Source organism: Elephas maximus, chromosome 5, assembly GCF_024166365.1.
Source record: "Elephas maximus indicus isolate mEleMax1 chromosome 5, mEleMax1 primary haplotype, whole genome shotgun sequence".
Taxonomy (NCBI): domain Eukaryota; kingdom Metazoa; phylum Chordata; class Mammalia; order Proboscidea; family Elephantidae; genus Elephas; species Elephas maximus.
In genome coordinates, this window is record NC_064823.1 from 49601764 (window position 1) to 49614165 (window position 12402).

The following is a 12402-nucleotide window of genomic DNA, read 5'->3' on the forward strand; positions in this document are numbered from 1 at the left end:
CAAAGCATTTCACTTGTTAATTTTCTGGATATGACAGCAACTAACAAGAACAACAAAATTTTTCTGGTAACTGAAACCTATTTTATTGAATATTAAAGAAAATTGTACTATGTATTTTAATGTCTCTTAAAACAAAATATTTTCACATGATTTTTTTCTTTTCCTTTTTTTGAAGACACAGAATCACCTTTTTAAACACCTGTTATCATACAGGGGCTCCTTGAGGTCCAATTCACATGTGAAGGTTTATAGCAAGAATTCATTTGATGGCAAGTGACAGAAACACAACTCAAACCAGCTTAATCAATAAAAGGAAATTATCAACTCATGTAACTGAAAAGTAGCAGCTTCCAAGTTGTTATGGATTGAATTGTGTCCCCCCAAAATAGGTGTTGACATTCTAACCCTTGTACTTTTAAAAATGACCCTGTTTAGAACTAGAGGTTTTCTTTTGTAATGTTAATGAGTTTTGTGAGAAAATTAATTTCTGTATTTTAAAGCCACCCACTTGTGGTATTTTTGTTACAGCAGCACTAAGTAACTTAGGTACAGGTGTACCAACAGTATGGTCATTAATTTGGGATGTTCTCTTTCTATATCAAGTATTTGCTTTACTCTCTGGTTACTTCATTCTTTGGGAGAATTTGGGTGTCACAAAAATTGTCAATAGCAAGTCTAAGCTTAACCACCCCAATAGAAAGAGAACTCTTTTCCAGTGGTTCCAGTAAACACCCTAAAGCTGACTCTAACCGGCCAAGTATAAGTCATATGCTTGGCCAGGTATAAGTCATATGCTTGCCCAGGCATAAGTCATATGCTTGTGCCTAAAATGATCAAAGGATTAGGGGAAGGAGTTCTCTTATTGGCCAGGCCTGGGCTGTGCTCACTTCTGGAGCGTTGGATGTGAACCACATGGGTAGGGAATAAAACAAAAAACCAAAACCAAACCTGTTGCTATTGAGTCAATTCCAATGCATAGCCACCTTATAGGACTGAGTAGAACCAGTAGAACTGCCCCATAGGGTTTCCAAGGAGCAGCTGGTAGATTTGAACTGCTAACCTTTTTTGGTTAGCAGCCAAGTTCTTAACCACTGCACCATCAGAGCTTCAGATGGGGAATATTCCACAAAATAAAATGAGTGTACCCTTACCAAAAGAAGAAGGGAAAGATGTCTGGTAGGCCAAAGCTATGACCATCTTCTGTGGAAGACATAATTATCCCCTCATTTTATGAACTTGGATTGCTATCTTTCTGTCTTAGTTATCTAGTGCCACTGTAACAGAAATATCACAAGCGGTTGGCTTTAACAAAGAAAAATTTATTCTCTCACAGTCTAGGAGGCTAGAAATCCAAATTCAGGGTGTCAGCTCTAGGGGAAGCCTTCCTCTCTCTGTTGGCTTTGGAGGAAGGCCCTTCTCATCAACCTTCCCCTGTACTAGGAGCTTCTCGGTGCCAGGAACCCAGGTCTAAAGGACATGCTCTGCTCCTGGCACTACTTTCTTGGTGGTATGAGGTCCTCCTGTCTCTCTACTCCTGTCTTTTATATCTCAAAAGAGATTGACTTAAAACAATCCAATCTTGTGGACTGAGTCCTGCCTCATTTACATAACTGCCTCTAATCCTTCATGAATATCAGAGAGGTAGGATTTACAGCTTATAGGAAAATCACGTTAGATGTCAAAATGGTGAACAATCACACAATATTTGGAATCATGGCCTAGCTAAGTTGATACACATTTTGAGGGGACACAGTTCAATCCATGACATATTCCTTCTCTTTCATTGTTAGCTGTCACTCATGCTGCTCCCAGTTTGCCTCAATAATAGCAGTATCTTCCTACATTTTAATTCATAGCATCTTCTGAGGGTTTGGAAACTAGATGACCAAGGTCATTGGAATTGTTTTCAAAATAATAGATAATGAGCTTTGAGTGAGGCCTTGAGAGCCTCTCTATGATTAAAGATTTTGTGGTGTTTCTGTGGCCCCTCAAGTGTCATTTTTGCTTATTTTCTGGTTTCTTTGTCATATTATTGTAATTTCAAAACCCAATAACAGGAAACACACCCACCTGTAGATATTTTTACATGCATAACTGTAGGTACTGCTTATTTATTAATATAGATAATAGTGCACACAAGGCCACAGTCAGGATAACTTCTTAGACATAATGAAACACTTCCTGGGAAAAAGTTCCTAGGCTCAAAGGCGAAGGACCATAGACTCAGGGGACATCTATGTCAATTGACACAAAGTTCTGCATCCTGCTTTGGTGAGTAGCATCTGGAGTCTTAAAAGCTTGTGAGCAGCCATCTAAGATAATAACTATCAGTCTCTTACCATCCAGAGCAAAGGAGAATGAAGAAAACCAAAGACTCAAGGGAGCAATTATTCCAAAGAACTAATGGACCACATGAACCACAGCCTACATGACTCTGAGACCAGAAGAATTAGATGGTGCCCAGCTACCACTATCGACCTCTCTGACTGGGATCACAAGAGAACAAATACAGCAGTAGAAAAATTGTAGAACAAAAAATCAAATTCACAAAAAAGCCCAGACTTACTGGTTTGTCAGAGACTAGAGAAACCCCCAATACTATGGCCCTAAGACACCCTTCTGAACTGGAACTGAAGCCATTCCTGGAGACCACCTTTCAGCTAAACCATATTCAGGCCAATAAAATAATAACCCCTAAGAGGACGTGCTCCTTAGAATAATCAGTTATACAAAACCGAAAGGGCAACATTTTCCCAAAAGCAAAGATAAGGCAGGAAGAGGTAGAAAAGCAGGACAAAAGGAAACGGGGACCCTAGAAAGGAAATCGGGAGAGTGCAAAGTTTCCCCTCACACACCACTGGCTTTCATGCTTCAGTGCCTTCAAGGCAAACATTCTCTGAGCCCAACATTTTCCTACCAAAATGCCTCTCTTTTTCATTATGAATCTAAACTTTAGAGTAAGCTTTTCGATAAAAAGAAAAATATGTATGTACACATACACATATATTTATACATGTACCATATATATCATATGCATACATACATGGTATATATACATATATGATACAAACATATATACACGTATATAACAAATTATGGATAACACTGCAAAGCATGGGAATTCCAGAACACTTAACTAACTTGATGGCACCTAACAACAACATCTTATATGTGTATATAGTTATACATGGAGCCTTGGTGACGTAGTGGTTAAGAGTTTGGCTGCTAACCAAAAGCTCAGCAGTTCGAATCCACTAGATGCTTCTTGGAAACCCTTTAGGGGCCAGTTCTACTCTGTCCTATAGGGTCGCTGTGAGTGGGAATCGACTCAATGGCAATGGGTTTGGTTATGATATATGATATAATTAATAATCAAACTGAAACCTTTTTGAGATGTCACTAGTTAACACTGTGTTTTATAGGGAAGAAAAAGGGTAGTGGTAGTAGAAAGGATATAATTTTCTTTGAAATTTTAAATGCAGACATCTCAGCACTTTGTTAAACTGAGAAAATAATTCGTGAGGCAAGGATTCTGCCTTATTAATCCTTGTGTCTAGAGCCTAGCATAGTGCCTGGCACATACTAGACAGTCAAATGTGGGTTGAATTAGATTTTCCTTTCCCTAACCTAATATTCTCTTTGGTTCTACCAAAGACTGTAGTTTGCACCTCTATTATAATACTCATTGCACTTGTTGTTTTTGTGAATAAATTTGGTTACTTGTAAAAGAAAACTTGACTACTAGTGGTTTAAGCAATTATTTCAAAGTAATTGCAGTCCAAGACTAGTGAAGCATCTCAAGGATGTCGAGAAACCTCCTATCTTATGTATTTACTATCCTTAATCTATGGTTTTATTCTCATGGTTGAAAGATGGCTGCTGAACCTCCAAGCATTTTATCTACATTCTAGGAAGGAGAAAGTAGAGTGTTGGAGGGCAAAGAGTAAAAAAAGTATGATACTAGAAGGCTTTGCCTTGTGTTTGGGAATGAAACCCTCCCCGGTGGCTCCCACTTGTATCTCATTGGACAGAACTATGATGCATGGGTACTTTTAGGTGCAAAAGTGGTTAGGAACTGGAATATTTAGCTTTTCAGTCTCTATAGATGTTGAAGTGGGTGTTGATTGAGCCAACCAGTAGGTCTACCTTACAGGTTTTCTAGTTATTTTGTTTATCCTCCCTGATGTATTGTAAGCCTGTGGAGGACAAAGAAAATGTGTCACTATGGCAAGTGACTACCATAGCACTTAGCAGAGTGCCTAAGATATTGTAGCTATTCAACGAATATTTTGTCTTTTTAAAAAATTTAACTTAGAAATAAGAACCTGACAAGAACTAGTCACTCTGGTGTCTCTGAAAATGATGTAATCTCTCAGTTTACCTTGGATGACTCATTCCTCTTATCGACATTGGAAAATTACCTGGAGCTTTCCTGTTTCATCAACCTGGGCCATTAAAAAAAAAGACAATATAACAGTACTATTGCTTGGAAGTAGCCCTGGTTGTGTAGTGGATAAGAGCTACAGCTGCTAACCAAAAAGTTGACAGTTTGAATCTACCAACTGCTTCTTGGAAATCTTATGGGGCAGTTCTACTCTGCCCTGTAAGAGTCTGTATGAGTTGGAATTGACTCAGTGGCAACGAGTTTGGTCGAGTTTATTGCTTGGAATGTTTTGAAGTTATAAAATATGGGGTGGGAGAGAAATCATATAAATTGTATAAAAATATGATTGTTCAGCAAGGATTTTTTCAAAAGAGGTGAAAAGATAGGTAAGGGTGAGGATAATATATTGGAACCACAGAAAAGATTAGCAATTGGAAGTTAAAATAGTCTAACTTAAAATATTTTAGCTGTTCAGAGTTCTAAGGGAAAAAAATAAGTACAAATTATTCATTTAGTTACAGTTTTTAAAATTGCTACTTTTTACTGTTTTTCTTTCAAAACAGATCTTGTTCCTCTTTCCTCTGTCATCTTTTTTTTTTTTAATTATAAATTATGAGGGACGAAGATAAAAGAATCGAACATGCAGATTTAGAACCATCCACAGAGCCAAATTGTACAACCTCTGAGCATGGAGACATACAGGTAAATCTCGTCAAGTGTAGAACCTCCCAGCCATTTCTTTAAGGAAGGGACTATTTTCAGTCTATTATTGAATTGTGTTCTCTTCTTTCCTTACCACTCAACTAACAATTTTCCCCATTCTTAATCCTCAGACTCACACAGTCCAGTCTGACTAGCAGTTTCCCAGCTCAAGCCACTAGTAGCTGGCCCACACGTGATGCTGGAGGAATGGGGAGCCTGTGAAAATCTTTGTGTTCCCAGCCTAAACCCTAGAATGATTTTGGTTTCTTTCCTTTCCCTTCAATTTCTGAAATCAGGTAGATGAATGAATGGGAATTTTTTTTTTTACCACAGATAGTTATCTTTTCCTGAACAACATTGGCATATTTGCCATCTATTGCCGTGTATCATATCTTAAATATGCTGATTTTTAAAACCAAGCACCCACAAAAAAAAAAAAAAAACACTGCAATCAAGTGAGTTCCGACTCATAGTGACCCTATAGGACAGAGTAGAGCTGCCCCATAGGGTTTCCAAGGCTATAATCTTTAGGGAAGCAGGCTGCCACATCTTTCTCCTGTGAAGCAGCTGGTGGATTTGAACTGCAGACCTTTTGGTTAGCAGCCCAGTGTTTTAACCACTGCACCACCGGGCTCCTATTTTAAACGCAACAGAATGAAGTTTGATGTGACTCAAGCATTTATACCACAAATAGCGACTCAGTGCTAAATATAACATAGTTCTTTTTCCAGGCATCAGCTGATTAGCTAGTAATAAAGCTGTGCATTTTCCTATAAAGTGTTAGTCTTGATTCTAGTAATGGAAATTTGTGATGCGATGACTCAGAACCTGTAAAAATGTATTGCAAATATACAGTTTTAAGGATATATTTTGTTCCTTTAGACACAGGAAGACACAGCTCTGAACCTTAGGAGTATAGATGGAAATGAACTAACAGAAGGAAGTAACCTACTGAATAGCAGTGAAAAGAAGCTACAAGAAACACCAACTGAATCAAACCATTTGCAGAGACTGAGACAAGCGTTTGCTTGCCCACCACACGGATTACTGGACAGAGTAATAACAAATGGTATGTATATATTAAGGGCACATTAAAAACAAGAGAGTAAAAGATGAAGTTGTTATAACGAGATCCCAAAATAATATGTACGATTTAAAAGACAAAAAGTAGTTTACCTCTTTCTCACATGAAAAGTACTAGGTAAACAATTCACACTGCTTGGTGGCTTTACTCCACATAGTCATTCAGGGACCCACACTGACAAGGCCCCGCCATCTTCAACATGGGGCTTCCAAGATCTCTGTGGTCACCACCATTCCAGCCATCAGGAAGGGGAAAAGAGCAAAGTCAAGGAGTTTTCCTTTTCCTTATCTGAGTAAGCATTTCAAAGAATTACTTTAGGGTTCCAATGAGAAAAATGTTTGTGAAATGATTTGTAAACAGGCAAGCACTACATACATATTGGTTGTTATTACTATTAAGTAATGCAAATAATATTTGCGCAAACAAATCTCAATTTAAACTTCTAAATGAATCCTGTCATTTTAAATAATTGAGGATTTTGGTTTGCAATTCAAGTCAGTCCAATAGAGCTGCCATTACTAAAACATTTCTGGGACTTTTCTTTGGGAATTTATCTCAGCACTATTTTGAATATTGTTAGGATTGGAATTGGTCCTTGGAAGTATCCAAAGGTTATCCTTATATTAATTTGATGAATAAAATGGATGTACAGATTCAGTAATGCCTTTTTTTTGGTTCGAAAAAGATGTATGTGTGTGTGTGTGTGTGTGTGTGTGTGTATTGAGGGATATGTAGTATAGCAGGGAAAGGAAGAGGGTTTTGAAAATTTAAAGACAATTTCAAAATTATTTTGAGGGATGACAGCATCATTGGAGTAAATATATGATCTTTCAAGGTAAATGTGTTGAAGAATGCCATACATTTGATCTAAAAGTTATGATTACTGAAAAAATCAGACTCACTTCTTTATAGTTAACTTGATGTATGAGTTCTGAAAGACATTTTTACCATTGTCATCTGGGACTACGGGAAGGCCAGGTATGATATGTTATATTTTAGACTCTAGATGTGTTTTCAGTGAAATTAGGTAAGGTTCTAAAAGCATGGGAAAAAATCTCAAATTTTACTTGGAACAAAATAAATATACACTAATATACAGGTTCCAAAATATACCAGCTAATAAGGCAACAGATAATTGAATACTTTTTCTGCCCATTTTATTATTTTTTTTAACTTTTACCATTCAAATTATGCCACATTTCTAGTTAAAACAATTACAGTAAAATAGATATGGATTGACATAAGGAAAGGATGAAAATGAATGATGTAATTTGGAGATTCAGTTTTTTATAAAAATTCTATAATCATTCTCTGTATCCAAAACCAAACCCATTGTCATCGAGTCAATTCCAACTCATAGCAACCATATAGGACAGAATAGAACTGCCCCATAGAGCTTGCAAGGAGTGCTTGGTGGATTTTGGTTAGTAGCCGTAGCCCTTAACCACTACGCCACCAGGGTTTCCCATTGTCCATAAGGCTGCCTGAAAAATGAAGCTCAGCGTATATAAATACCTCTTCACTGGTTTTCCTTTACTTCTGTTCCTCAAGCTTATGGTACTGCTCTTACCTTATACACCTCCTTGGGCCCATTCAGTCTACACTAATTGTTCTTCTTATGAAGTAGATCTTACATGCAAAAAAATATGATTTTTCAAAATTATAAATGAGAAGTTAATTATTAACTGAATTAGAAGCAATTTAGGGGAAGCTTACAAGTATGCATTTTCTATGTATTTAGACATACACAGTGCTTCACAGTTTACAAAGAGCTCACCATGACTTAGCTTTAGCAAACCCTATGCGTGTGTATAAATGTGTAATTTATGTATGTAACTTATGCAAGGAAACCCTGGTGGCATAGTGGTTAAGCGCTATGGCTGCTAACCCTTTGGTTAGCAGTTCCAATCTGCCAGGCACTCCTTGGAAACTCAATGGGGCAGTTCTCCTCTGTCCTGTAGGGTCACTATGAGTCGGAATCGACTCGATGGCACTGGGTTTGGTTTGGTTAATTTATGGAAAATTAATTTATAGGTAAAAGTAGAGGAACAGATTCTTTTCTTTCCTCTGTGAAGTGGGCTATGATTTTTTTTCTTCTACTTCCTACTTTTTTATAGTTTTTAATTTTTAAAATACTTTTTTATAATTTTGGAAATGTTTTCATAAATTTCATTTCCTGATAGCAACATAATATTCTATTATTTAATATATTTGATATTATTGTTTATTGTAAATTGTGTGCTGCCCAATGCATATCTTTTATATTATTAAAATTTATGATAAACAATATATCTTTTATATTATTAAAATATATAATATAAAATTATGTATTATATGTATAAAATCTTAGCAAACAAGCATTATTAAGACCATTTTGATTGATGAGCACTAAATTAGACTTGGAAGAAATAAAAGGAAGAGAAAAATTGAAGCCTATTCATGTATTTAAAGAATTTATGGTCTAATTAGAAGGTCAAAATATATAGTTGAGAGTAACAGGAAATATAGTTGTTATTCTAAGACTTGAAAGTAAATGTCTAAATATAGTAAATTAAAATGCAATATAGTAAGACCCATATCATGAGGCTTGAAAGAAACAAGAATGTTTTAATATGAGATTTTCTAAATACTGGTAGTTTCTTTAACTACTCATGTGTTCGTTGCTTACTATACAATATTTCAGAAAACAATTTTTAAATGATTTCAAAGGCTACATGTGACAATTTATTGATAGAAACTAGTTTTTCTGGTTTATTTCAGTGACCATGGTTGTTCTTCTGTGGGCTGTAGTTTGGTCAGTAACTGGCAGTGAATGTCTCCCTGGAGGAAACCTATTTGGAATTATAATCTTGTTCTATTGTGCCATCTTTGGAGGTAAACTGGTGGGGCTCATTAAGTTACCTACATTGCCTCCACTGCCTCCTCTTCTTGGTAAGTGCTAACCACTTCCTGTCTTCTTCACAGTAAATCATATTTTTTTAAATAGTAGTTTGGAAAGTTTTGGGGGGAAAAAAAGTGTATTTGGTGTGCTGGAGCCAATTTGTACCAGCTCACAAAAGCCAATTTTAAATTCTAAGGAATTTTGTGAGCCAGTTGTTAAACACGTCTATTTTAAAATATTAGATTATTAAAAAAAAAATTTTTTTTAATGAACTTAAAATTAAATAATTTATAGTAAAGATCAGTAAATACTCAAAATTTATCCCTTCCTAATGATTTTGCTGCATTTTCCCTTTATCTGTGCTCTTAAGACTATTTGTGTCTATGTATCTTAATGGCGGAAACATTCTATGGTGGTGTGCTGCCGTGCCTCTTCCCAGCTCCACATTCGGTGACGTCGTGTTAGTGGCTTAAGATCGACTACGTTGGGAGTGTCTATACCACAGAGTCAGAAAATGCCACAAATCAGGGATTGGTATATTGTTTTGTTGATTGTTTTGTCAATTGTCTAGACTGAAAATGTTATGGAGAAAACATTAATAATTCAGATTAAATTTAAAAGTATGTCATGTCTGTAGCCTTTGCCTTTTGAATAGCACAAAAAAATCGAGGATATTTTCTTCTAGTATTCAAAAACTAATTTTTGATTTGGCAAAGAAGTCACTCACATATGTCACACTCTGACATATATCTTGTTTCATTTTCATCTCATTCCATAAAAAAAAAAACTCATTGCCATCGAGTTGATTCCGACTCATAGTGACCCTATAGGACAGAGTAGAACTGTCCAGAGGGTTTCCAAGGAGCACCTGGTGGATTCAAACTGCCAACCTTCTGGTTAGCAATGGTAGCTCTTATCCACTAGTCTCCAGGTTATCCATCACATAATGAAAAATACCAACTAATATTCATGGCAAAACTACACTTGTTCATCAATGATGTGAGTGACTTTTCTGCTGAACAAGATAGCAATCAAGCATTATTTGTAATCTGATTTTGTCAAGTCATGGCTGAACTGCAACTATAGTTGGTTCTGAATACAGCTCAGCAAAAATCAGTGAGAGCATTCTATGAGAATTAACTGGCTACATAGAATTTACAGTGAAGGGTATTGTGTATTTATAAATTGTGTGTTACACAGTCTACCTTTTATGCTATTAAAATTTATAATAATCTTATTAAAATGTATAATAAACTTATGTACAAATATAAAGGTACATACAATTTTAGAGAGCCGGTTGTTAAGCATTTAACAGGACACCTCTGGGTATATTTAAAATATAGTATCATGGTCTTAAAAAATTCAGAAAAAATACTCTTCCAGAGGCAGTAATTACGAATGCCCACTCAGGACATACGTGCAAATTACTCTTAAAACTAGTTATTATGCCTTTAATATTCCTTTTTAAAATTCTATTAGTTACAAAATTTCAATTTACCACTTTCAATTTACCACAAAAGGTGTTTTGTGTTCCTTTCTAACAAATTTACTAATTTTTTTAAGCTTTATTTCAAAAAATTTTTTTTTCTCTTTAAGCTTTATTCAAAAATCACCTGTCTTTTACACATACGTATATATTTGCACACATTCCCCAAACCAAAAAGGTTTTTTCTTGTTGTTGTTGTTAGTTTATAACAGTGAGGAAAATCAGAGTTATTAACTTAGGCCAAAATTATTTGCTTTTGAATTTGTGGTCAGCAGTTGAAGCTAAATGTAAAAAGAGGCGTAGAATTATTTACCTCTTATTATGATCTATTTCTCAACATGTTTTTAAATTCTGGGTAAGTTGAAGTTATTTCACTTAACTTATTTACTTCTTATGGATACTTTTTGTTCCCTAAAGTTGTTAATAAGGAGCCCTAATGGCACAATGGTTAAGTGCTTGACCGCTAACTGGAAGGTGGGAGGTTCAAACCCGCTAGCAGCTCCACAGGAGAAAAAACCTGGTGATCTTTTCCTGTAAAGATTACAGTGTAGGAAACCCTATGGTGCAGCTCTACCCTGTCCTATAGGGGCAGTTCTCCTCTGTCCTGTAGGGTCACTATGAGCCTAAATCAACTCGACACCACACGACAACAGCAAAGTTATTAACTGAATTATTGTGAAAATGTTTCTAATTGTGCCTGTGTTCTATAGATCACTGGTTGGCAACCCATGTGTTTTTTTATCAATGAAGTTTTATTGGAACACATCCAGCCTTATTTGTTTACATATTGTGTATGGCTACTTTTACACTATAACAGCAGAGTTTCGAAATTGTAATGGAGACTGTAGGGACTGCAGAGCCTAAAATATATATTATCTGGCCCTTTACAGCTAATGTTTGCTGACCCCTGCATCTATATCAGTGCTTCTCAAAATTTATCGTACATAGAAATGACCTTGAGATTGTGTCAAAGTGCAAATTCTAACTAAACAGGTCTGAGGTAGGGCCTGAGATTATTATGCATTTCTAATAAACTCCAAGACCACACTCTAAGGAAAAAGATCATTAGTTCTGAAGCCTGACTGCGTGTGAGAATCATCTGTTGAATTTTTTTTTAATGCTGATGCCTGGGTCCCATTCCCAAAGATCTTGGATTAATTAGTTTGGAATACAGCCTGGGCATTAGAATTTTTTTAATTTTTAGAATTTTTAAAAGCTCCCCAGATGATTCTAATATTATAATATGCAGCTGAAGCTGAAGACCAATGTTCTAGACTCTATAGAAATGTTCTTTACTCCTCAACTTCTTTTTACCAATCCAAGTCTATTGTTGGGATGAGCAAAACATACCACATTGCAAAGAGAGAAAGCTTTGCAGTGATCACATGTAATCTCCCAAGATAACTGAAAATACTCTGGAAAGCACATACATGATATATCTTATGTCTCTTTTTATAGTGTTACACTTGTGATAAAGTTTGACTTTTCTTTACAGTGTTAGGACCATTATCCAAAATGAAAACATTATCTGAATCCTTAAAGAAGACGTATTAAGACAGAATACACGTGATGATTGCCTGTTCTATATTTTTAAGAGTTTATTGAAATAATTGCCAGGGATGGGTGATGAGGGAGCACTTTTGTTTGTTTCTGAAATGAATGTGAAACAATTACCCTGAGACACTTTTCCGTTGCCAATGGCCTGGTTTTGATTTAGCAGTTGTCCCCTTCTTGCCTTTCAGCCCATGGGACCTCTCCCTTGGTTGAACACTTTCCCTGGTAGAGGGATATTTTTTTCCCTAAAAATTTGTGTTATGGAAATTTTAAAAACTGGGCAGAAATTATCAATACATAGGCAACCTTAT

At 35.9% G+C, this 12402-nt stretch overlaps 1 protein-coding gene across 2 annotated transcripts in view; it reads left to right on the forward strand.

Moving 5' to 3' along the window:
- Positions 1–12402, forward strand: part of LOC126076905 (sodium/hydrogen exchanger 9B2) — a 56575-nt gene that overhangs the window by 14023 nt on the left and 30150 nt on the right. For both annotated transcript variants that reach the window (XM_049885604.1, XM_049885605.1), the window contains 3 exons: positions 4948–5086; positions 5969–6155; positions 8931–9101. In XM_049885604.1, coding sequence (XP_049741561.1) covers positions 4997–5086; positions 5969–6155; positions 8931–9101 — 448 coding nt within the window. In that variant the 5' untranslated portion in view covers positions 4948–4996. The remainder of the gene's footprint in view (positions 1–4947; positions 5087–5968; positions 6156–8930; positions 9102–12402) is intronic.